Here is a 26,806-nt window from a genome sequence, read left to right on the forward strand (position 1 = left end):
TCAATAGTATAGGCCACTGTTGTATTAGATGGGTCTGATTTCTCAAAAGACAATCCTGATATAAAGAAAACCTATTGGAAGGATTGGACACATGATAGAAGTTATTTTCTGAGGTATATAAAATTATTGTACAACCCGTTGGACTGGAAAACTTCTTATTTTTCCACCAACCATGGGCATTCATGTAATTTCTCCTACCGAAACCCATTTTAAAGAGTTTCTGATCTGTCGACTGCCTTTTAATCTTCTTTCTTCCTATTCTCACACCGCCGTTCTCTCCCCAAAACCCTCGTTAAACCCTCTCTCTCTCTCTATCTCTGCTGTTTTCAGCGAGAATGGAAAAACCCATCTCCGCAGTTCTGATTTTTCTATGTTTTCTCTCACTCATTTCTCTCTCGAGCTCTCTTTCTACAATCCACGACATCCTCCGAAGCAACGGCCTGCCTGCAGGGCTCCTCCCAAAAGCTGTGAAATCCTTCACCCTCAACGAATCGGGCGCTCTTGAGGTCTTCCTTGACCGCCCTTGTCTCACCAAGTACGAGAACAGCATCTTCTTTGATGCCGTCGTCCGTGGAAATCTCAGCTACGCCGCCCTCACCGACCTCGTCGGACTTTCGCAGTTAGAGCTCTTTCTGTGGCTGCCTGTGAAGGACATCATCGTCGACGACCCCAATTCCGGCCTCATACTTTTCGACATCGGTGTTGCCCATAAGCAACTCTCGCTTTCGCTCTTCGAAGATCCGCCAGATTGCAAGCCGGAGGGAGAAGCGGGGTTGGGTCTCAGATCAGGTGAATTGACTTGAAGAGATTGGATTCTTTTAAGTCTTTGATGCTGTTGGAATTTGGGTTTTTCTTCTGGAGGGATTTGAGATGTGATTTTTTCTGTGAGTTTTTAGGGTTTTCCTTTGGAGTTTCTTAACCTAGCAAGATCTGACTCTATTTTTTAGGTTTCTGTAGCTGCCAAGATCCCTTTAAAAAAAAAAAAAAAAAATCTTTTGAAAAAGTTATCTAGATTTTGTTTCTTTTTTTGGGTCTTTTTTTTTTTTTTAAATTTTTACAAAGGGATCAAGATCGGATTTTTATGTTTTTATTTAAAATGTTTTTTAATGTTTTTAAAATTTTTATTTTATTTTATTTTTAATTTTTTTGGCCTTTTTCTAAGGTTCTTGAAACAATCAAGATCGTGTTTTTTTTTCTCTCTCTCTCTGGAAGGGTGTTTGGTATTTGGGTTGTAATGGTTTTCTTTTTGGATATTTCCACCCCCACAATTTGATAGTTCCACCCATATAAGGTAATTTTGTCATAAGGAGATTTTTCTACTGTAATGACCACATTACCCTCGTGGATGTGCAACGAATTTCGTCCCCTTCAAGCTTTTTTATTGCTCAATTGAAATTTGCATTAGTCGCATCTTGAATTGAGATTCCTATCTTCTTCTTTTTTAAATGATTTTTATATTTGTATTTTTTTTTTTTTTTTTTGTGGCTTTTATACTATTTCTATGTGCTTTTCTTCCAATCTGCTGTACGAATCCATCTGCTTCTTGTTTGTTCTTCTTTTCTTTTTCAGATTCTATTTGGGCATGTTTGGGAGCTTACTGAGTTTTTTTAATTTACTGAGAAGTTGCGTGGAATGCAGGGTTTTTGTGGAATAATGGAAGGAAAGAGAAGGGATTTGCAGAGCAGAGATAGATTGAGATATGGTTTGAATTTGTTTGTTTTTTTTTCATTTTCTCTCTTTCTTTCTTTTTTCTTTTTTTTTTCTTCTTCCATCAAGGTTTTGAAATCATATTAGGTCTGTAAATGTGAAGTTTGAGTGAACTTTCCCTAATCTAGTAAAGAAAAAAAAAAAAACATGGTCTTGAATTTTCTTTTTCTAAAAGGGTAATGAAACATCATGACATGTGCAACCAAACGCAACCAAATACATATGAAGAGATGGAGATGGGTTTCTTTCTATACATGCGTTTGTTTGTGTTTGTCTCTCGATGGCATCTTCATGGCCAAATGCCAGATCGAACAGTCCGTACGGGGCACCGAGATTGGCCCACTCATCAAGTCAGTTCTAGGGCTAGCAATGAATTGGGCTTGTCCACTAAACGGGCCTAGATATTTGATCCGAACCCAAACAACCCATAATGCATAACCATTCGGCTCAACGGGCATGTTTAGTTGCAATCGGGTTCGTCAAGCTCAACCCAAGCCATGTCATTTTTTCCGAGCCCATGATTAGCTATATGGACCAATGTCGTTGCGTAGGGTTCAACTTAGCCCGACCCATTTACCTAATCAGGGCTTATTTTCTAACCCAAACCCAACACGTTGCCCGTCCGAGTCTACTCGACTTGTGTAGTTCCTGGTCCGGTTCAATGCACCCTTTTCTTGGTTGATCAGGGACACGGAAATGTCGAGCAGCTGGATGGCTAGGATCCTTCGTTGGGTATGGACCTTTTCTCATGGGCATCTCATGGCAATTCCCCGGGCCCGGGTAAAACTCCATACCCTTTGTTCGAAAGGGGCTGGGTCTGGACCCAAATTAGCCCAGCCCGGTGTTCAAGCCCTACTGTATATAGCATGTAATTTGTAGATTAGCCCTACTGTATATAGCATGTAATTTGTAGATTAGTATTGATACTCTGGTAGATTGTTGTGTCTGATACACAGACACTCATAGATTACTTACAAATTACATACTTTGTGTACAAAAATTTCAAATTAGATTGCTCAATTTATAACCCCAGTTTAGGTAAATCGTTTCTTAAAAAAAAAAAAAAAACACTTATTTGATTAGCTAACTCTATGATTGGTAGACATTGAACGGTTAAAAATGAAAAGATCTAACTGTCCTAATTCAACCAGTGTCCATAAATCAATGGTGTCGCTTCATCAGGAGAAAAATATCCATCGATTAGTTTATATTATTTCATGCGTGGGTGGAGTTTAGTGAATTATACAAAGGTGGGCCCTCATCATGTCATAGATGGGCCATCGTCGCCATTGAGACATGTCATCTACTCGTGATGAAGCCTCCCTAATGTGGTCCCTCATCATTTCATAGATGGGCCATCGTCGCACATTGAGACTGTCAACTACTGATAAAAACCTTCCTAATCTCAGGTTTACCATATTCATTGGTGCCACCTTGGCATGTAGGCAAGATCTGGGCCATTCACCATGTGGATCATGTGGAGGTTGGAATTGAATGCGGATATAAGTGTGGCCGACCGGATTGCCCACTGATAGCGCTGGGTGGGGTCACCTAATTAATAGCCATGATGCGGCACACATGCTAGAAAAAAGATGATTTAGATTTTGGAGTGTTCTAGCAAGTTACTTTCGCTTTCCCCAATACGGAATCATCACGTGCATTCAGACGCATGTAATTACCATAGGTTCGAGCTCTGTAGGTCCCACCCATGATATGTGTATATGGAATCCAAACCGCGCATCTGGTGAGACTCCCCATGGCACTGCTCCATCCAAATAATCATCCCTATCAAACACTCAGGTGGGACACATCATACCTACTGCCTATATATTCAAATTTTGTTTTTTAAAATAACTTGGGCCGTTTTGGTTTGCCCCTTAGTCCTGGTGGGGCCTGATGTCCGCGTTGTTCTCTTTTGTTGCTGCTCACCTGAATTATGATCAGGTTGCATCTAAATGGACGGGTTGAATGGAACTCACATTGTAATTACAACACATGAGAGCTGGATTCCCTTGAGTGGGACACTTGTTAGAGATATGGGTGGACCACACATGCATTAGTGACCTGGAGATCTGAGTGGCTGACAAATGCACTTGGGATCCTGGCCATTCATTTGTATCACACACTCTCTGCACGTCTATACATGAAAAAACTAGCTTAGCATAGTGTTATGCATGTATATTGAATCTGGATGGATTGTTTGGACAATTTTAAACGTTTTTTTTTTTTTTTAAATTTATTCTCTTTTTTTTTTTTTGAACAAATTCAGTGTTGGACATTATTCAACATTTAGTTTCTTCTGCACGTTTAACCTAGCTAATAATGTGACTGGCATATTTTTGGTCAAAGTATTTTTAGAGTATACCCTAATTGAAAAATGAGCAATGTACTCTTTACCTAATGAATGATGATGGACCTCTAACATGTGCCCAAATCTTTTAGCCGTTAGGTATATCCTATGGGTTGTCCCGTCGCATTGTGGACTTGCAGCCATTGTGGACTTAGGCACGTAAATTGGACAAATCTACTTTGATATTCTTTTGATGCCAAGATTTTAGCTTTCTCATTATTGATTGCTGCCACTCACAGATTTAAAAAAGAATGAAAGTTACGGTAGATTGACAGCATAATATATATATATATATATATATATATATATATATATGTATATATATATATATATATATATATGATAAAAGTACCCTCAAATAGTCTAAAACGATTCCGATATATTTTGAAGGCTCAAAAAGTTCATAACACTTGCCGGAGTCAAGTTAGTATGGTGGTAGACTCAAAAGAGTTTTAACACAATATCAAAGGTTAAGTACTCATGAGTGATGGCTGCATGAAAGAACTTAAAAGATTGACAATATTCTTGAATTTGAACCCAAAATGATTTAGATCCAAGGCTCAAGTGGACCACAAAGTGGAGATTGAATTCTTGTGAATCCAATCTGTGCTTTAAAAAAAAAAAACAGGCACACATACCCCCCACACACTCGTGCCATAGTGGGATTTCACCACCTACCGATACTCAACCCTTGAACAGGTGTTGAAACTCCTTAAGAGTCTACCAACGGAGCAAGAGGAGTAAGGATCCCATTGGACCTGCCTAATTTTTAGACTCGTGTCCTGAAATGATCTGAAAAAATGGAAGTACAGCGTGGACAAAACCCATACATAACGGTGGGCCCCACAGAGCCCCGGTTCCCAGGATGAATAGCAATGAATATCATGGACATAGTCCCATTCATGGCTGTCAAGGTCTAGAGACCTCATGCCTGCTTCCCAATTTAATGAGCCACTACTCGTCTTGAATTTTGGTCTGGAAGCACATGGGCCATCCTAGTACTGGTCGTTACCTGGCCCCAATGTGTCAATGTGGCATGTTTGTGCATGAGACCGCCCATTTATCAGGTGCACCCCGTGCCGCTGCACTTGTCAGGTGAACCACACGTATGTCAGTCATCTATGAACATCCATCACATATGCAAAGATCTCTCTCTCTCTCTCTCTCTCTATTCCAGAGTCATCATTTTCTTAGTCATGTTTGGACAAAATGGTGTTGGCAGATGATCGTATCCGTCCATTTGATGGGCCAGTCTTAATGAGCTAAAATACAAAAATCATTCGGACAACTAGAAGTTCCGTCCACATCAGCTTTGAAAAATCTCAGAGACTCTTGTAAAGTGCGCACAGTGCGCACCAGCTGTAATGGTCGTAAATTCAAAGCTTAAATCGCCCGTCAGCCGACACAGGCGGCGTCTTCATGTGAGAGAACGAATGCCTGCCAAACAGGGTCACGACAATACGCTGGGCCCCACATGATAGCTACCGCTCCACGCATGTTTTGGATGGCACACATGTTAAAGATTCAGACCATTCATCAGAAAGGGTACATTTCGAACGTGCTATGGACTGTAAATTATGCTTGTCCGCTAATCAACAAGACTGGATTTTTATGAGAAAAAAAATGGGTGGTTAGAAAGGAAATCCAACGGTCCAAATTGTACAGACACGTAGCTCACGTGTGAGCGGATCAGGTGCGGCCGTGACGCATCTTAAATTATGTATTTTATATCCACGCTGTCCACCCGTTTTGCAAGATCATTTTAGGGTATAAGCAAAAGAATGAAGCAAATCCAATACTCAGGTGGGCCATAACATAGGAAACAGTGGTGATTGACCATTAATGGGCCACGAGCTGATATCGTCCACCTGAGATTTGGATCTTTTTCATTTTTGGGTTGATGCCGTAAAACGATTTAGCAAAATGGATAGACGGTGTGGGTGATGGGCTCCACGGTGAGGGCTGCACCGTCTTGGGTGAGCCCAAGCCACACCCAATCCACTTCCGTATGCTAATTACTGTCCTGATTACAGAAAGAGTTCATCTTGTCTTGCATAACCGTCATTCACTTCTCAGCATCAGAAACATTTAATACTTCCTAAAATGAAGACAAATCTCATCATCCATAATAAAAGTGAATGCAATATCCAAGGCATCTTTATATTTAACTATTAATTTACAATCTTTCATTGAATATCTTTTAAGAAATAGACCAGATATGATATGGGTTTAGGTATTCAATTACTAAACCCAAGCCAGTAAGGACCCATGCCAAGCAAAACCAGATCTTGATTACACCAGGTATGGGTACAATAGGACCCAAACCAAATATGATCCGTTGAAAGTCCCAGTCGGTAACCATTCTTGGGGAATGACTGATGTGGGACCCATAATTTCAAAGTATGGACTGGGCCCACTTGTACTTACCAAGGCCCAAACGTAAATAACCCAGAATGGTCCGAATGATTTTTAAAAAGGTAGTACACCGAAGCATCAAACCAACCACCTGACCTTACGGAGGTTCCGATTCACGTGATGTATGCAATGACGTTGCACCTAAACCATGTCTTTATATATACTCTTATCAGCCACGGTGTCTTCCGGTACTTCCTGAGGGAAAACAAAGCTAAAATGGATATGAGTTATCTTGCAATGGTCGTAGCTATGATCATCTTCCTTCTTTTCAAACTACTGAAGAAGAAAGACAATACTAGTGAGAAAGAAGCACCTGAACCAGCGGGCTGTTGGCCGATATAGGGTCACATTCCAATCCTAGCTAGTGCAACCCCGACCCACCAGATGATGAGTACACTTGCCGACCGATACGGCCCAGTGATCACCCTCCATCTTGGACAGAAACGTGCCCTCTTGATAAGCAATTGGGAGCTGGCTAAGGAATGCTTAGCCACCAATGATCATGCCTTGGCCGGCCGGCCCAACACTATGTCCGGTAGACATGTGGGTTACAACTTTGCAAGCTTTGCACTGGCCACAAATTGTCCACATTGGCATGACACTCGCAAGATTGTAGTCCATGAATTTTTTTCGGGCCGACGGCTAGAGTCCGTCCAGCATGTTTGGACTTCAGAGGTGGACGTGGGTGAAGGGCTTGTATGGTCTATGGGCAGATAGAGAGGATCAAGCGGTGGTGGCTGTGGAGATGAAGGATTTGTTTTGGCGATTGTCCGCTAATGTGATCACACGTATGACAGCTGGAAAAAGATTGTTTGGGCCCCACAGCGATGACGAAGAAGCACAAGAGTTCCGGCATGTGGTTGGACGGCTTCTCTATCTCCTCACCGTTCCTAACATCGGGGACCTCTTGTCATTCCTTCGATGGTTCGACTTGCAAGGCTATGAGAGGGCCTCAATGGAAACTGCTAGGGAAATGGATGCCATAATGCAGAGATGGATGGACGAGCACAGTCTGTACACCGATGGTAATGCAGGCTATAGTGAAAATCAAGATTTCTTTGACGTGCGGCTCTCTATGCGGGAAGGCGGCAATCTTCCTAACTATTACTTGGCCGACACCTTCATCAAGGCGACAATGCTTGTAAGCTTTCTTGATTACATTTCTATCTTTTGAAAATCATCCATGTGAGATGCTAATGCGTGTGCTGTTAGGCATGGACATGGATAATTACAATATGAAGAAGGAAATCGGCTTCAATACATGCTATGGACCTGCTCTCAGCATCATGAAATTTCGTAAATGATCGCCAAGAGGACACTACACCAAAATATCAATTTTGGAATGAAACGTGATTTTGGTTCTGAAATGGCTAAAACAAAAACAAATAAGAATAAAATAATATTCCAACTCCCTCTCCCCCCCCCTCTGATCCCTCGATCCCTCCCTCCCTCCCTTTCAATCTATATCCCTCTCTCTCTCTCTCTCCTGCTCCCTCACGCCTGAAACAGCTTAAACAAAAACAAATAAGAATAAAATAATATTCCAACTCCCCCCCCCCCCCCCTCCTCTCTCTCTCTCCTCTGCTCCCTCGCTCCCTCCCTTTCAATCTATATCCCTCTCTCTCTCCCTCTCCCTCACAACATAGCATAGCCGACGATGATGTCGTCGAGCTAAATTATCTACATCAAGAGAGAGAGAGAGAGAGCTCTGAAAACCCTACTTATTGGACTCTCAAAAAACCCTAGCTCAAGCTCTAGATCCTACATTTTGCTTGCGGGAAGCAAAAGGATGATGACCGATTTAAACATGGAAAAGGTCGATCGCCGATCAAAAAGTTATAGGTTTTCTTATCTTCCAGATCTGCAAATCATTGAAATTTCAGTGTTTCTGTTCGAATCGGTTGTGGAAATCGATAATAAGTTTAGTGAAGGTTCAGATCTCGTTTTATTAATCACGATTCAATCTCAGCTCTCTGAATCGTAGCTCATTTTCTGATCTTCATGTCTTCATAAGCCCTAGATCTGGAAATCCACAGATTACCAGAGGATATAATACTGGAATTTGGTTCCGTTTCCTGTAAATCTGTAACCGGATAAGGATTTTAGGTGAAATAGGTTCAGATCTTAGTACTGGAACAAGATCTATTGTTTTTTTTTTTTTTCCCAAAAATTTTGAGTCTCCCTGTTATCTAGATCTGTAGATAAACGGATTAGGGCTTTCCTAAAAAATCTCTCATTGTAAAGAGCTCAAAGGATTGAAAAATCTGCTCCAGTGCCATCATATCTTTAGCTCTGATTGTTGTCATTCTAAGCTTTTAGATCAGATCTGTAAAATTTAAATTAAAAAAAAAAAAGAAAAAAAGAAAAAAAAGAAGAAGAAGAAGATGAAACCATGTTCTATGTATTTCCTAATCATTTATCTGACTTAGTTGTATGCCAACAATGCAATTTCTAGGTGCCTGTGCATCATCCACCATGTTCTTGCCAGAGTATCAAGCTTTGGATTGTGATCATGTTTCTGTTCTTGCTGATTTTGTGAGTAGATAATGGGTCTGAATCCTCATTTGGGAGTCAAAGCAGGCCTTGCAAACGAGTTGTGGCCCAACTGACAAGCAAACTGTCCATCATCCTTGCAGCTACCACCTGATGCCAGGATCTTGATGGATGGAGGATATTAAAGGTGTTAAGATGGCATTGGTAGTGTGTATTGATTTCTACAACTGTGGACAGTTAAATGGATTATAATACTGTTTCATTTGTTCAGCTTCCATTTTATCTGCTTGCTTATTCACTGGCTATATGAAACTTGTCTTTGTAACTTGCAGGTGGTGAGAGTAGCATGAGATACAGAGCAGGCGATGTTGCGAAGCAAATGGATCTTGATCCTCTCCTCAGTGGAGCAGAACCAAGCCCATCACAACCCATTCTTTTGCGAACTGGTGCTCCCCATGACAGTCATACTTCTAGCAGGGTCCGCATTTTGTGTTATCCTGAATTTAAATCTAATTAGCAACTTCAGCTGGCTATAATTTGTCTATCGACAAAGTATTTTCACTAATATGTTTATTTATTTATTTATTTATTTTTCCCCCCAGCTTAGGAAGAGCTATGAATTGGTTCAAGCTGCTGAAAAATCCTTGGAAGGGCCAAACTACTCATATGGAATTGAAGCATGTAGTGAAGTACTTGATGGAAATGGTCCAGAAATTGGAACCAAACTTAAGCATGACTGCTTAAGTACTCGAGCAGCATTGTTTCTCAAGGTTCGTTAGAAACCCAAGTTGCTAATTGTAAAAACCCAATACGTTCAACGTTTACCAAATTTGATCATTCTTTCCAGAGGAAGTGGAAAATGATGTTCATATGGCTATTAGAGATTGCAACAGAGCTCGAGCTATTGATTCTTCTTCGTTCAGGGCACATTTCTACATGGCTGATGCACTTACACAGGTTTTTGTTGTGTTGCAGTAGCATTTTGATTCATGTCACTACACCAAAATCATGATTTTGGAATGGAGAGGGATTTGGTTTAAATGCATGGAAGCATTCCCCCCAACCTAGGCCTTGTGTTTCCACACCAGCAACAGATTTCTGTAGCTATAAACCAATTCACTGGAAGGCTGCCAATTTCATTGTCCAATGCTTCAAGTCTTGAATTAGTTGATTTTAGCTCCAACAGTTTTAGTGGACATGTGCCTTTGAATCTAGGAAGTCTTTCGGGTCTCTACCATTTCAATATCAAGAAAAATCAGCTTGGAAGCAGAGAAGGTGATGACCCGAGCTTCCTCAATTCACTTACCAACTGCACCCGTCTAAAAGCTATAGGTGCAACTACTAATAATCTGGAGGGTGAATTGCCCAGCTCCATTGCTAATCTCTCGACACAGCTAAAGATTCTGTTTTTAGGAGGAAACAAGACTAGTTCACTATAAACACTATGAATTCTTTTCTATTATGCCAGTTTTATATTTGTCTTGACTGTTGTATTCAAGCCTCATTCCTCGCTCTTTACATAACCAGTTAGTTTGTCAATTTGCATTGCTTATTTGACTTTATTTTTTATTTTTATTTTGTAATTTTCAAAGATGAGTTGAAATAAATCAAAGAAGAACCGATGTGGCAGTGGAGTTGCCAGGATGCAAAATTGGCAAAACATGTAGCCGTCATTTCAGACTCTGTATTTATTCAACTGTATTAGTAGTTTCTGTCATCCATTTTCAATTGTTGGGTGAAATCTGGTTAGCTAGATTTCCTTTTCTTGTTCTCTAAATTACAAATAAGCTGCCTTTGTTTCTCATAGCGATGTTGCAACCATTAACCTCATCTTACGATACCTTGTGGTGACTAGGCTTTAGTAGCTGTTGATGTGTATTCCTGCAGATTCTTCAATTTATCGAGCCATCTCCTTCAGGGATTGCTTAGTCCATTGAGCCTTTGACCGAAGCTTTTGTTTCCAATTGTCACAGAACAAAGTGAAGAGGTCAGAGATGCTTCCTGAAGAAACAATTTTGTAGTTGCATTATAATAGGACTGATGTTCAGAAATTTGGACAGTAAGCTTGCTGTCATTGCTTTATGCCTGCTTGCAAAGCATACAACTTCGTTGGGTGGGATAATAGATGGATGATATGAAGATGTGTCTTAATTCATCACTGTAAAGATGTGAATAATTCCTTCTGTCTGTATAGTTTGTTTTCATTGAAAAGCTGGATTCTGTGCTGTTAAGATGTATTGGTCCATCATTCATGAGTCTGAAGACATAATGCACTTGCTGCACTGGAAAGAAATTGTCAGATATTCACAGGCATGCCATTTGCCCTAAAGTTAAAAATTGTCAGATATTCATAGGCATGCCATTTGCCCTAAAGTTATCTCATTCCTGTAAAACATCAATTTTAAGTCCCTTCTACAATACATCAGATCATCTTCATTTGAATCAGGTTGGGGTTCCAAATGCAGTTCAAAATCCTGAAAATAATACAGAAGTGGTTTCCACTAACAGCATAGTCTCCAGTCTTTTTACTCAAAGAAACTTTTCTGATGAAGAAGTACAGTCTTTATAAACATGGAACCATTTGAAACAGTTAATTAGTCAAGCTGAAGCTTTACCTCATGCTGTTGAGGCTATCAAAGAAGCTGGAGCTGCATGGGAAAGCCTTATGATTTCAGTTCAAGAGGAAAGACAGCTTGGTTCTGTGAATGGAAGCCTGAGTCACAAGAAGAAAGAGGAACAGTGCCCATATTCTCTTCATAAAAGCCTGCGTCACAAGAAGAAAGACAACTCAGTTTTACTTTGTTGGCGTCTTGGACACAGTCTGAAGGTCAAATTCCAATGTCTTAAACTGCTTTAATCCTATTTGCTACCTCTAAAGTTCTATTTTTGAAGTCTTTTTATCTGTATTCTAGCATATTTTGCAGATTATTTTTAGTTTTTCATACTTAAGGTCAGGTGGATTCTCCTCTATGTTCACAAATCATGTTTCAAAGTTCTTAAAATCTCTACTATGGCACTCTTTCTTCTTTGAAAATTTTTAGCTACCATGTGGCAACAAATGCATGCTAATCTCATGCTCTCTTCTCCTTCCTGTTTTGGAGCAGCATTCTTGATATAATCTTCACCAGCTTGCTAGCTTTTCCTCTCTTGTCATTTCTTTTAATTGAAGTTGATAACGCTGGTGAAGCTTTTGCAAAGAAGCTCAACTCAGGCCTCAAAGTCACTTGTCCATGGAGAGGAAATGTGAGTTTGGACTGTTTCATTATTTTTTAGTGTAATATTTTCTGTTCACGGTCTTAGTTTTGTGTTATTGAACAAATAATAGCACTAACCTACATAACTTTATAACTCACAAACGCGACTCGGAGAGATTTTGAGCCGAGTTGCTGGGAAAAACTGTTCATAGTAAAAGGAGGACAGGATGATTTGAACTTTCCACCTTTGTTACAAGGAGCAGAGTCTTCAGCTAGGAAACAATGCAATTTAAGCTGTCTATTGTTAGACATTTTGTATCTCACACACACACACACATATATATATATATATATATATATATATATATATATATCGATGCTTTAAATATTGCCAACTACTTTCCAGTTAATTACTTTAACTATTAAATAGTCGATTTTAAATATACAGTCTCTAGGGCCAGAGCATTTTATTTTTTTTACTTTTCTAAATTTGGTGGTATTCTCTTTAATTTAGTGATTCAGTTACCCAACGAGGTTTGGGTGAATGGTCTTCACCGTAGGTTTGCTCTCTATAGGTGAGGGTTCGATTCCCCTCCTTGGCTTTACCCGATACATGTGGTTGTGGGTGATTGCATGTATCTGCAGGGATTAGTCTCACTTCAAAAAAGAGGTGGGGACACCCTGTGTCTTCAAAAAAAAAAAAAAATTAGTAATTCCGTATGCTTTATTATAAATCCTTTGACAGGCAATAGTTTTCCATTACGGTTCTATAAGTCTGATTACAGAACCATGCAAGTCAGCCCATGTTGCTACAGCGAAAGCTGCAAAGGATGCTGGCGTGTTTCTGTCTTATGATAGAATACTTTCCAGGTGATTCTGTTTAATTGTTTTTTCATCCATATCTTTGATTGTGTTTATAAGTGTGTTTTTAAGAAGGAAAAAAAAGGAAAAAAAGAAAAGAGAGAAGATTTTGCTTATAGCTATGAATGTTGTGATTTCTTTCAATTGATTGATTACTCATATTGTGTTTTCACTGACACATTTTGTCATTAGATTTGTTGAAGGATTAATTATGTTGATATTCTTGAAATGGAGCAATGCCGTGGAATAGTTGTTGCATCAGCTGTATTTGGTACTGATATGAGCATTAGAAGTCTTCTTTATTTATTTATTTTATTCTTGTTAATATGTGTTCCTTGTATTGCTTGGTTGTCTTCAAGCGAGTGTAAATTTTCTTCTTTCCTCATGAATATGTCATTTACCAGGAAACTATGACATAATACAACAGCCAAGAAATATTAGTGAGGCTGCAAAGAGATGCTTGCTTTTATATGTTTGTGGATGAAGAGACGGAAGCATATATAAAGAATTCTAGTGCACTTGACAGCACTAACAGGGTGGGACTATGGAGATTTGTTGTCGTTCACAACCTTCCTTAATGCTGATCCAAGACGGACTGGAAAGGTGAGTTCTTTTGTGCACTCATTTTATTTCTTTTAGACTCCAGATTAGATTGTGGTCTAGAAGCAGTCTAGTTGCATACAAAGCATGCAATTGCTGAATATAGTTAATTACTAAATCTTTATAGCGTGACTGTATGCAGCAGCAATGTATTTAGTAATCATGCAAGATTGAAAAATCATATTGGATGTTTCCCAATACGGTACTAGATTGGCTGGTTATTTATAACTGCTGTATAAAAGGAGGGAATCATGCAATAAGTGGGAAAGTAATATAATCTTTCAAATTTATTTATTTATTTATTTATTTTTTATTTAATTTTTAACTTATTGCCTCTAAAGGGTAATGGTGCTTCAAATGATTTCTAACACTAGAATGCTATAGCTCAAGCATAAACTGAATTGTCCCTGTTCATATCAGTGGCGTCATCCTCTGGCGATGTGTCTTAGGAAGTCTTTGTTTGGACAATTTATTCCTTATCTTCTCTTATTTAGATCATTGGGCTTACCATGATCCTGAACCTATTTATTTATTTCATTACCATATTTCAACCATATAATGATCTAATCCAAAATTAATGAAAATCGTTTAGTGAGATTACATGGTCATGTCTCAGGAAAGATGGGTTTTGATTGGTTTCTGATGGATATTTCTACGTTAATTAGCATTGAGGTCAATTTGCATGTCAATACAAAATATTTTGTTTGCTTTGAAGCATGAAACTTTTTCACCCTCGACTTACTCTTGTTCTTAAAAAGCAATGGATACTACTCTTTCAGTAGTGTTGGGAATTGGACCCATCTCTGTTTCTTGATGTGGATTTTGTTGAAGGGCAACATAGAAGCATGATGACGGAGCCTCTAAGTTTCGGTACTCCATTCAAATTCCATTTTCCAATGTCTTAATGGATGACTCCCCTTCTTTTTACTTATAGTAAAACGTTTAGTACTCCATGAAATGAAAGTGAGTCTAGAGCATTGTTCTGAGTATGGTTACTGACTGACTGTCCTTTGTGTTGTTCTCTCATTGTAATTGAGCTTTTATTATGTCATCATTGGAGGTGTCCGTGCCTTTGATTTTATCACTTTGGGTTATATAGTAGATTGGCCAGTCAGCATTGTCTAGTCAGCAAGATTTGGTTTGCAGTGCATTATCTGCATGGGTGCTCAGGATATGGAGAGGCAGTCCCTTAATGTTTTTAGGATGCGGTTTCTTGGGGTAGAGGCTTGTCATTCTTTTCTTGTTTGTAGCAGCTCTGATCTTCACCATAGAGTTATTCATGCAGCACAAACAAAGTCATTTCTTAATTATGTGAGCGTCATTATAGTCTGTGGTGTATGCCAACCCTTCATGGGTGGGCTCTCTCCTAACCTTCTGAGAATGATTTTTTGCAGCACACAGATTGTATTTAGCTATTGCTATGTTATTAACATACGGAATGTGGAGTCTATAGTCGAAATTTGTGGAATGTGGAGTCACACAATAAAAACAAAGTTAAGGATTCACACCTGAAACTTACAAAAGGTAGCTATTTTTATTTTCTATAGCTGAAATGGATCATGTTAGGGTCCACAATGTTTCTACATTCAAATGCAACCAGCCACAAGTGGGCTCTTGGAGGTAAACTTACCTCTTACAATCATCATAAATAGTATTTATTTTTCCTTTTTTCTACAAATCAATTTTATTTTATTTTTCTTGAAGAATTACATTGAACTTTAGATTCAGTTAAAAGAAGTAGCCATTTTGGGTAGTTAACTTCATTTCCTAGCATTCTGTTTACATAGCTTTTGATGAGCTTTTGGATAGCTCTTTGGATGAGGTATTTGCAATTCTCTATGTTTGATCAAGCGTTGCTAGATAACTCTTTGGATGTAATATGGAAAACATGATTAGTTTCTCATGACTGTGATTATTTCCTGGTATTTTGTTTCCAAAACGCCTTGTGTTCATGACTGTCCTTGATCATTATACAAACACACCACCTGCACTGAAGGTATAATTTCTGTATGATTTAGTTTGTGGTGTCTGGAACCTGGAGTTTTTTGATAAACAAGTTATATGAGATTGGTGGTTTAATTGGTGGAAATGTGATTTTTGGTTATGTTTTTAAACAAACAGACTCTAGTGGCAAGCGGCTCAAAGTTGCAGGACTTGGAGAAGAGAACGAGGACTCAAAAGCAGAGGTGGAAGCAAGTTCAGGCAACGATAACAAGCTGGTCAAACAAATTGCTCAATCTTCAGAGGCAGCAAAGCAAGATTACATCCATGTGAGAACGAGAAGGGGTCAAGCTACTGATAGTCAGTCTGGCTGAGAGGGTAGGCATTTTTTCTTCTCTTTGTGCCTTTTTCTGGAATACCCAACAATGGTTTTTGAAATGTTTGGGATTATAACTGATGGTTTTTGAAAACATCTGTGCTAGTTCTGATGGTGGACATTTTTAAAAATTTCCACTTTGACTTTCTTGGCTTGCTTTTTTGAAATTCGATCCAACTTTATCCAGGTTGTCAATGCGGTATCTTATTGCATATGGTTTGATACCAGAATTTATTGGACGGTTTCCAATACTCGTTAGTTTGTCAGCTCTAAACGAGGACCAACTTGTTCAGGTAGTTATCTTTGGCATGAGCTCTGCTGTGTGTGTGTTTATGTGGATCTCCGTGAATTCAGGTAGGTATATGAACCTTTATAAACTTTTATAGTGATGTGATGTTATGACTTTGTGATGCATTCTGAATTGTGAGTGGTTGAAACAGCCCTAGGCTTAAGGAGCATATGCAATATTGCATCAATACAGATTGGCCCAATTGGGAATGGAGCATACCCCAAATATCAATCTGACAGAATGATTCCAACCATTCAGTTGGATGCTACAATCCTGAAATCCCTCTCTGCATTGTTTTCCAACGGCAAAACTTGCTTCTAAGGCACGTAATTCATCAAGTGAATACATGCGATTGATGGCAGATGGTGGAACATTTGAACTTGGCATTGTTGAACTTTTAGTGTCAAACTTATCTATCATGGAATAGTTCTAATAGGATATAATAGTCACTGAAATTCCTCTATCATGTGCATGGAAATAATGTGTGGCTATTTGAGATAAATGAACTGCTTAAATTAAAGATGGTAGTTTGGAATCCTCATGATTCATTTGTTGTGTATTTCAGGTTATGTGAAGGTGGGGAGCTCTTAGATAGAATACTTTCCAGGTGATTCTTTGCTGATTATGTTTATTAAATTCCGTCATCATGGTTTCATTTTATTTTTTTTGTTTTGCTTCTATTATGTTTCTGGTTATTTTAATCAAAATTCTCTAGGATTAGACTTTTAGGACTGTAACAGCCTGTTACCTCTCATGACTTCTATTATTCCTTCCCAATCCAAATTGCTTGAAACTTCTGTTTATACATATATAATACTTGGTTTTGGTTGTAGCAGTTAATTGCATGTATTAGGAGAAAAGGTTTCCTCGGTTCCTTACTACCAAGCAGTTGCTAGAACTAAAGAGGAAAGGTAGCCCACTAGTTGGAATTTCTGATATAACGTGTGACGTTGGAGGTTCAATAGAATTTATTAACCAGACCGCTTCATTGGAGAGGCCTTTCAAAGAAAAGGAAAGAAAAGAGAAATTCAATATCCTGCATTGTTATCTAGGTAATGAAGCATATGAATTTTGTACCTTAAACAAGCTTGCTCTTCTTTTATTTAGGAGCCTTAATATGTATTCATGGATACCTTGGAATAATCACATAACATTGTTTAGGAATAGAGCTTGTTCCTGATAAAGCCATTTACTTGATTTGTCCGTGTCTAGAACATTTCTGCTTGCTGATCTTTGGCAGTATTTGTGTAAAACATTTATTCCCATTATGTCTGCAAATATCTTGCCCCAGGTTTTCTAACTGCTTTTTTTTTTTTTTTTTTGAAAGGTACTGAATTTTATTAAGAAGGCACAAAGGCCAAAAGGAAAACAGGAACAAAAACAGAAGGAAGAAAGTTGTACAACAAACCGAAGAAACCCACAACCAAAGTTAAACTGACATCCTCTCTCTCACGGAACAAAAAACCCTGTTGAGATCCCCTAAAGTTGAACTGGATTTATCACCAAAACATCGGCTACTATTTTTAGTAGTTTATACAATTGGTCCATGTAATGTTGCAAGTGGTGCATCAATTTCTCTCACATACATTGCTGCTGAAAGGATCATTCCTGGGTAACTTGATTTACACACCCTGTGATTTTAGCAGCCCATATAAATAAGAACTATCAGAGAAAGGATTCTTATTGTTAGGTAATCATCTTAAAGGATTAAAAGCATGCGTAAGTGCTCAATTGGTTGCTGTAGCAAAGGAGCATGCTGCCTATGGCAAATCACATAATCAAAAGTCTTTTTTCATAATGATTCCGAGAGTATGGCTGGATCATTTTCATAAGATAATGAAAGTTTTTCTTTCCTTATTTGATAAGTTATTTGGAGCTTTTTGTAAATTTGATTTTGCAATGAAACATTTTCAAGCACATTATTTTCTCATCTTTGGACTATTTTGATGGAATGCAATAAAGTTCTATTAATTTATTTCCCTTAATCTTAAATTTTGTGCTTATCAGGGTTTAAAATTGTTCTTAAAATTGTCCTAAAATTAGGGTTTAAAATTGTTCTTAAAATTCCATCCTAAAATTTGACCGTTAACAACATTAAGAACGATTTAAAACCGTTCCTAAAATTTCGTTTCTAAAATTTGGGACGGTACCCAAAACGGTTCTAAACCGTTCCTGTTTTTTTGCGACGCCTCATTTAGGGACGGTTTTAAGCGTTCCTGAAGCATTTAGGAACGGTTTTCAACCGTTCCTAAATGATGATTTTGGTGTGATGGGATTGCTAAGTCCACTAGTCCGCTGAGTGGATTTGTCAACCCCATCTCGGTGGACTGAACAAATGATTACAAATGTTTTGATGGAAGGATAACTCCTCTCAACTTTTGTATGTGGTGTGGTCCACTTAAATCATGGATTGACTTGAGTTTTAAGCTCGTTGCCCACCATGGGATGGTGCATTTGACTGATGGGGTAGATATACTTTGACACGCATCACGGTGGGGCCCACACAGCTCGACTTCATGGAAAGTTCCTATGAGCTTGACGGCATAAAACCATTTCCCACACACACACACACACACACACACACACACACACACACACACACACACACATATATATATATATATATATATATATATATCAATGGAACTTGTCATGAACAATATTAATAACTAATTGAATTTGTGGTCCAGATCTTGATCATCGCAGGGACCGAAACGACATCAATCGAGCTGACGTAGGCACTCTCTTTGCCAGTGAACAACCACCATGTGTTGAAGAAAGCCCAAGCTGAGTTGGACAAGCAAGTGGGCCACGAGAGGGTGGTTCGTCCATCAGACATCAGAAAATTACCTTACCTGAAAGCCATTGTCAAAGAAACCCTGCGCTTGTACCCGGTGGAACCACTCCTAGTGCCCCACGAGGCCACCGAAGATTGTACAGTGGGGGGGGTTCCACGTCCAAGCTGGGACCCACCTCCTGGTGAACGTGTGGAAGATACATAGGGACCCACGTGTGTGGTCAGATCCTCTGGAGTTCCATCCAGAAAGGTTCCTAGAACGACATGTGGAAGTGGATGTGTGGGGCCACGATTTCCAGCTCATCCCTTTCGGTTCCGGGCGAAGGTCGTGTGTTGGAAGCATCTTGGCCGTACAAGTAATGGAACTTGCTTTGGAACGCTTGTTGCATGGCATTGATTGGTCCACACCTTTTGATGGCCCAGTGGACATGAGTGAGGGTTCTGCCTTCAGTCTCCTTAAACTAAAACCTCTACAACTTCTCATCTCCCCTAGACTCCCTCCTACACTGTATGAGTAAGTTGCAAACAGTTATACTTCCTTTGGGTTTGCTTGGATTTGTGCAAAAACATTATTTCTTAGAAAACCTCATTTCTAAAAAATTATGGAAAAGAAAACTATATATTTTATCATATTTGTTGTTATTTAGTCTAATTAATAATAATAATAATAATAGTAGTAGTAGTAGCTATTGGCACATCCTACATTAACAAGTGATGAATATGGAATAGATGATGGCACTTGTGGGACAAAATAAAAGATGAATAGGTATGGCTTGTTTATTTTTATGGCGCCAACGTGAGCACTCCTGCATTTTTTATTTTTTATTTTTTCGCTACAATTAAAAAGTCAGAGGTGGTGTCTGTTTCGCGGAAACAGTGATCGGCTGAATCCAGCTTTATTATTGGTCCGTGTCATTGTAAGTGCCACGTCACCACTTTTACTACATATATATTAAAAAAATTACATTTCACGGAAAGTCTAGCGGAAACATTAGACGGTTTCCATTTGAAAATCGGATCGCGTGATGTGTACAGTACACTCTTATCATACTGAGTAAACTCAGTTGGGCCCACCTTGTATGTACGTGGTCTATCCACACCGGCCATTGGTTTTTTCATCTAATTTAAGGGATTGAGCCCAAAATTGAAGTATATCCAAATATCAAGTGGATCGTAACACAGTAAACAGTGGGGATAATGATTTCCACCGTTGAAACCTTTCTAGGCCTGCAGTCATGTTTGTTTGTCATTCAACCTGTTCATAAGTTCATACAGACATGGATGAATGGAAAACACAAATATAAAATTGATCCAAAACTTTTGTAGCCCCCCAAGATAGTTTCAACGGTAAACATTCAATTCAACTGTTTCCTATGGTGAGTCCATTTGAATGTTTTATATGCTTCATTTTTTGCCTCAAGCCTAAAATTATCAGGTAAAATTGATAGACAGAGCCGATAAAATACATAAATCATGGTAGACCCTGCAGTATACTCAGTACGTTAAGTTACTCACCATGCAATCCGCTTCTTTCCATTAACACCCATATCCATAGTTCAACTGGCTGAAGGGAGATACTTGTTTCAACACTTGAGGTCTTGGTATCGATCCCCGACTTTGGTAAGGCGGTGACAGTGAGCCCATCTTGATTTATATAATGTATATCAACTCCGTCCGTCAGTTTTTTCATCTCATTTTGGATAGGTGCCAAAAATTGAAGTCAATTCAAGTTTTAGGGGGACCACACCACAGGAAACAATGGTGATTGAATAGAGTCATATTATATGTTTACGATTCTACCAATGCGTATTCCCTTCATGAAGCTCCTTGTGGCCTTATCAACTGGTTGATGATAGATAAACATTACGCTGGACCCTAGGAAGTTTTTAATGGTGGGTGTTCAATCACTACTGTTTCCTGTGGTGTGGTATACATGAGATTTGGATCTGAATAATCTTTGGGCTTATGTTATAAAATGATCTGACAAAATGGATGGACGGAGTGGATATACAAAATATACATCAAGATGGGCCCCACAGCCTGACCAATTCAGTATTACCCCCGACCTGACCGAATCCGCTCCCCCGATTTTAGTAGGTACTACCTAACGAATGGCCCAGATCTCGACCTCCTGTGAAATCTGACGTGGGACCAGGCCCCACATGTTAGCTTCCATTTGGGGCCGAGCATTCTATCAAAACCACCCCATCGAGCGGCATCCCTGTCCATTCATTTTAGTCTACCATTTTAGTGTCCACAGATCAGATGATAGGATTGTCTAGTCGGAGTAATTATTTTAGACATAAACCATCCGTGCTGCCAGGGACTATGAGGGGCCCACCGTGGTGTATGTATTTATCTACGCCATCCATCTATTTTAATAGATCATTTTAAAGGAAGAACCCAAAAAGGATTCAGATTCAAGGCTTTAGTGGGCCACAGAACAGGAAACAGTGGGGATTGAACGCTTACCGTTAAAAACTTCTTGGGGGCACGGAAGTCTTTGATCAAGTTGATATTGATATTTGTGTTTTCCCTGCATCCACGTCTATGTGGCCTTATGAACAGGTGGACGGCCCACGTGAGCCTTGGATCTTCCTCCCTTTTGGGCTCATGTCTGAAAATGATATGTTAAAATAGATGGACGGCGTGGATAAAATACATAGATCACGGTGGGCCCCACGGAGCCCCTGCCAGGACGGACTCGGTAGAGGCAGGGGTAGTACGCAATCTGCGTCCTGCGGGGATGCGCGGGTGGATGGACCCGAATCAACCTGCCATGTGTCCTGTCGAGAGATACATCGCTACCCTATTACGGTTCTACCGGCCGCGGATTGCCAGTGATCCCAAAAACAGGAAACTCCAGCTTTCTGAAGTTTGGTGGGGCCACTGTGATTTTTGTGAGAAATCCAATCCATCCATCCTTTTTACCATCTTATTTTAAATTATAAGACCAAAAATGAGACAGATCCTAAACTCAAGTGGGTCACACTATTGTGACAACTGGACAGTGAAATTTTCACCGTTGAAACTTTCCTAGAGTCTACCATGATGTTTATATGCCATCTAAAGTGTTCATAAGGTCATTTCTATTTAGATAAACTGTAAACACAAAAATAATAGTCTGATCCAAAACTTTTGTGGCCCCACGAATGTTTCAATGGTAGGATTCAATCCATACTGTTTACTATCGTGTGGCCACTTAGTTTTTTCACTGCCTATTTTTCGTCTCACGTTCTACAATGGGCTGACAAAACAGATGGACGGGATGGATTTCTAACAAACCTTATGGTGGATCCCAATTTCCAGTGAGGGGGTCGCAGGCAATCGCATCCGGTTAATCCGGCTCCACCGTATCATCTCCAATGCGGCAACGTGTCATCCATCTGATCTATGGAAGCGGATTGCGTACTGAGTAACTCAGTACCCTTAGTGTACTGAGTAAACCATGTGGGGTCCACCGTTATTTATTTATTTCATCACTCCGTTAATAAATTGTAACAAATAATTTTAAGTCTTTGTGCCAAACAGGAAGAATATCCAAACCTCTACACCAAGGGAAACAGTTTGATTGAACCTCTACCATTGAAAAATTCATGGAGGTCACGGAAGTTTTGGATCAAGCTGATGTTTGTGTTTTCTCTTCATCCATGTCTTTTTTATCTTAAGAACAGGTTGGATGACAAATAAACATCAGTGTGGGTCCTGAAAAGTTTTCAATGGTAGAAATCATTATTCTATACTGTTTCATGTGTTATGGCACTCCCGAGCTTTGGATTTACTTAAACTTTTGTACCAACCCCTAAAATTAGGGAAAAAAATAGATAGACAGTGTTGATAAACCACATGCATTCACAGTGGGCCCACTGAGTTTACTCAGTACGATAAAAGCGTACTAAGTAGCTCAGTATGCAATCCGATTTCCTGATGTATAGCTGGCGATGGAAGCGGATTGCTTACTGAGTAACTCGGTATCCTTAGTGTATTGAGTAAACTATGTAAGGTCTATTTTTATTTATTTATTTTATTTATTCCGTTAATCTATGTTAACAGATAATTTTAGGCTTAATTCCAAAATTGAAGCAAATTAATATCTCAAGTGGAGCACACCACAGGAAACAGTTTCATTGTACCTCTACCATTGAAAATTTTTTAGAGGCTAATGAAGTTTTAGATCAAGCTGGTGTTTGTGTTTTCTCTTCATCCATGTCTTTTTTATCTCATGAACAAGTTGGTTGACAAATAAAAATTACTTTGAGTACTAAGAAGGTTTCAACAGTGGAAATCATTATTCCAAACTCTTTCTTGTGTAATGGTCTACTTGAGCTTTGGATTTACTTCAATTTTGGGATCAACCCCTAAAATTAGCAGTAAAAATGGATGGACAATGTGGATAAATCACATACATTCACAGTGGGCCCAACTAAGTTTACTCAGCACGATAAAAGCGTACTGAGTAACTCAGTACGCAATCCGATTTCGCTGGCGAGATACTCTGTTAGAATCTGGCGCTTGATATGCACGCACTCAGAAATTGTACACGTGGCACACTTCAACCCAAATCAACCGACTAAATTGTATAACAAATTGTCGCTAATTCACGGTCACAAAATCAGATTATTTGAACGGTTCGGACCACTGGCTATTGTAACACTTGTTTATTGAATTTGGACCGTTGGATTATTTTTTTTTTGGCTTTTAACAGCTTAGTCAGATAACCAAACAAGCGTATATTTTGGTTGATGATACATCAAAACTGGGGCTTTTGGACAGTTTAATTAGAGCTACTTACATGCCAAGCATGCAAGTTCAAATAGCTGTGTATCACTGGTCACTTTTGCCAGAGTATCATAGCTTTTATTGTATACCACCGACAATCAGACTTGTATGCGGAGCGGCTTCCGTGTTACCAGGTAACACCGCAGTAGGGGTAAGGTAACACCGTAGCAGGTAATTCCTTGAACGTGGGGCCCACCTTGATGTATGTGTTGTATATCCACGACGTCCATCAGTTTTTCCATATTATTTTAGTGCATGGTCCCAAAAAATAAGTGGATCTAATTCTCAAGTAGACTACACATTAGGGATTCAATTTACACCATTAAAATTTTCTTGTGGGCCACAAAAGATTTGGATTAATCTGATATTTGTTTTTTCCATTCATCCATGTCTATTTGACCTTATAAATAGATTTGATGGAAAATAAAGATTACGCTGGGTCCTAGGGTGTTTTTAAAGGTGGGCGTTCAATGTTTCCTGTGTTGTTATATACTTAAGATTTATTTCTGCTTCATTTTTGGTACCGTAACCTATAATAATCTTTAAAAACTTTTGGACGGCATGGATATATAACACATATATCAAGGTGGGCCCCACGATCAGAGAAACACCCACTACGGTGTTATCCGGGTGACACCTGATCCGCTCTGGTCATATGATACTCATGCTCAATATGACGCTTGATACGCAGCCACTCAGAAATTGTACACGTGGCATACACCAGCCGACGTTGGTGCTGTACCGTACACGAGGCAATCCGAATCCTATTGAACCACGGTATCCTAATATCACATGCATGCATCCCTTTATCACACGCTCGTGAAGCCCAAACACCTCGCGAATGTGGGTATGATATCCAAACCGTTCATCTGGCAGGAACAATGGATCATATCCGAAATTCACCCAGATCGGATAATCCTAACCTTTGATAACTGGAGTTTCGAGAGAAAGCAAAGGAGACGATAAAGAGTAGACCATTGATGGGGCTCCTCCAATTGACTTGGAGCTATGGCCCCTCCATGATCATCAACATCTGATGAAAGGTCCAGATGTTGTAATGATGTGACATGGTACATGCACGTGGCATGACATATTAGTAGCGGGAGCGTCGACAGAACCTGTTTACGCAGTTCGTATAACACTCGAGCTATGTGAGTCGTCCATGTTGTATATGTGAAATCCATTCCGTCCATCTCGTGAGAACCATTACTTGCAATGTCAAAAATAAGATAAGCCCTGCGAGAAACTCAGATGGGCCACACCAATGGGAAAAAGGTAAATTTGCTCTTAAAATTACTAAGTTCACACAGTGTGGGCCACCTGATTTTTCTATCAGGCTGATTTTTGTATCTTCTCTGCTGAGTTATACCTGATTAACGGCTTTGATGAAATATATACAACATAGTGGCCCAACATACAAACCAACCGTTGGCATTCAATCCCCATTGTTCCATCTGCTATGTGGCCCATCTGAAATGTGGGTCTCACAGATTTTCATCCTTAAGGGTATAACATGAACGAAAGAACCAATAGACGGAGTGGATTTTACATATATAACATGGTGGGCCCCACAGACTTGCCTATTTTACACAGTGTAAAATAAGTGCGGTAGAGGATGCCTATATTACTTAGGGTTCCACTCCGAGAGAGAGAGAGAGAGAGAGAGAGAGAGAGAGATTTTTTTAACAAGGAGTCTCTTTTAATAACATTACTTCATGGAGGTGTCAAAAAAAGCCAACAAAAACCAACGGTCATGGGATGCTCTACCCGAAGATGTTGTGGCCATCATACTTGCAAAGGTGGGAACGCAAGATCTCATATTCAATATTCCTTTCACATGCAAAGCATGGTACAAAGCTAGTTTGAATCCACTATCTTGGCAGACCCTTGATTTTAGCGATTGGAATAGTATTTCTTTCATCAAACGCGCTAATAGTAGAAGGCTAAATATCATGAACGTTGGAAAAAATGATATAGATTCCGAAGCAACGTTTGATCGATTGCTCAGATTCGCGGTCAACCGAAGCCGAGGTTGTGTTACTACCGTTATCTACCCAAATTCTATGGTTGTTCCCAATGGCATAGATTGCATTAGAAGAAGGTAATTTCAATCTCTTCCAAAATTTGGATGGTCCAATAAAATCTTGTTCCCTAAAAATATCTATCTTTTTTTATTTTTCTAATTGAATGATGATGGAATTTTGCAATGGTTGTATGCAGATGCCCTAAGATTAAGATGTTTCAACTGAAAGATATACCTGACGGACCTGCATGTTGGGATGGACGAGCAACTAGGGTTGATGACCTACAAGACATGTCCAAGAAAATGTAACACAAGCTTTAATGGGGAAGAATGTGTCATGATCTTGGGTTGAATTGTAATTGTTTATTCGTTTAGCTTCCTTCTTCAAAAAATTCTAAAGATTATAAGGCCTGTTTGGATGGTTTATTGTGAACTTCATTGTCCATCATTCTTTATGCTAAGAAATGGCATTTGAAACCGGTCTTTAAGGGCTCGTTTGGATACCACCAAATAAATTACCTTTTCTACTTATAGCAGCAAATAACTTATTCGAGATTAGTACGTAAGTTTGGTTAACGATAGCATAAGTAGCTTATCTTAAGTAACTTAGGGCTTGTTTGGGAGCATGAATTCAGAACCCCTTGGATTTGATATCCTCCTATTGTGTTTGGCACCTAGATTGGGAATCAACTTTAATTCAAAAGTAGTTATGCATGTTAGGTTTGAATTTAATTACTAATCAACTTTAATATCTTTAATTAGTGACATATTTAGTGTTTGACACAATAGTTATAATAAGCCTGCTAAAATATATGCTTTGCCCAAAAATGTTGAAATTCTAAGTCTCGGATGAGCCACAAGAACAAGGTCATGTCCGAGTGACTAACCAACGATTTTAACCATTAATTTACATTGACAATGTTTGGATGTTGCTGATCATCATATTAAAGTAATTAATGATGATGCCATTGATAATCTAAT

At 39.2% G+C, this 26,806-nt stretch overlaps 3 protein-coding genes, 1 long non-coding RNA gene and 1 pseudogene across 32 annotated transcripts; 4 read left to right on the forward strand and 1 right to left on the reverse strand.

Annotated features, from left to right (window-relative positions):
• Positions 1 to 238: 238 nt before the first annotated feature.
• On the forward strand, positions 239 to 1,958 carry LOC131237413 (uncharacterized). Its single transcript, XM_058235154.1, has 2 exons — positions 239 to 789; positions 1,639 to 1,958. Exons 1-2 carry the CDS (start codon positions 336 to 338, stop codon positions 1,689 to 1,691), a joined length of 507 nt encoding a protein of 168 aa, XP_058091137.1. The 5' UTR covers positions 239 to 335; the 3' UTR covers positions 1,692 to 1,958.
• Positions 1,959 to 6,558: 4,600 nt separating this feature from the next.
• LOC131237417 (xanthotoxin 5-hydroxylase CYP82C4-like) lies at positions 6,559 to 19,708 on the forward strand (annotated as a pseudogene).
• Positions 8,851 to 15,918, forward strand: LOC131237425 (protein ALTERED SEED GERMINATION 2-like). 29 transcript variants are annotated; one of them, XR_009167235.1, is made up of 8 exons: positions 8,851 to 9,152; positions 9,298 to 9,443; positions 9,568 to 9,735; positions 12,135 to 12,208; positions 12,934 to 13,029; positions 13,213 to 13,291; positions 13,425 to 13,623; positions 14,681 to 15,555. XR_009167235.1 is itself a non-coding variant. In XM_058235235.1 (8 exons), the coding sequence occupies exons 3-7, from the start codon at positions 9,331 to 9,333 to the stop codon at positions 13,268 to 13,270; spliced, it is 504 nt and encodes a 167-aa protein (XP_058091218.1). In that variant the 5' UTR covers positions 8,851 to 9,007; positions 9,109 to 9,169; positions 9,298 to 9,330; the 3' UTR covers positions 13,271 to 13,291; positions 13,425 to 13,906. The 29 variants fall into 29 exon arrangements, 14 of the variants coding, with proteins under 14 accessions (XP_058091218.1, XP_058091181.1, XP_058091214.1 ...); XM_058235235.1 differs by lacking the exon at positions 14,681 to 15,555 and having other exon boundaries at positions 8,851 to 9,007; positions 9,109 to 9,169; positions 9,573 to 9,735; positions 13,425 to 13,906; XR_009167274.1 differs by lacking the exons at positions 12,934 to 13,029; positions 13,213 to 13,291; positions 14,681 to 15,555 and adding exons at positions 9,813 to 9,922; positions 10,939 to 11,304; positions 11,595 to 11,792 and having other exon boundaries at positions 8,852 to 9,152; positions 13,425 to 13,906.
• LOC131237519 (uncharacterized) lies at positions 10,268 to 11,880 on the reverse strand. Its single transcript, XR_009167296.1, has 2 exons — positions 11,764 to 11,880; positions 10,268 to 10,476 (listed from the first exon to the last, which is right to left on the reverse strand). It is a non-coding gene; the product is annotated as an uncharacterized LOC131237519 (long non-coding RNA).
• A 5,779-nt stretch (positions 19,709 to 25,487) lies between the features above and the next one.
• On the forward strand, positions 25,488 to 26,156 carry LOC131245368 (F-box/LRR-repeat protein At3g48880-like). The gene is made up of 2 exons (XM_058245164.1): positions 25,488 to 25,903; positions 26,023 to 26,156. The coding sequence occupies exons 1-2, from the start codon at positions 25,518 to 25,520 to the stop codon at positions 26,132 to 26,134; spliced, it is 498 nt and encodes a 165-aa protein (XP_058101147.1). The 5' UTR covers positions 25,488 to 25,517; the 3' UTR covers positions 26,135 to 26,156.
• The last annotated feature ends 650 nt before the right edge of the window (positions 26,157 to 26,806 follow it).

The sequence above is a fragment of the Magnolia sinica genome, chromosome 1, assembly GCF_029962835.1.
Source record: "Magnolia sinica isolate HGM2019 chromosome 1, MsV1, whole genome shotgun sequence".
NCBI classification, from domain to species: Eukaryota; Viridiplantae; Streptophyta; class Magnoliopsida; order Magnoliales; family Magnoliaceae; genus Magnolia; species Magnolia sinica.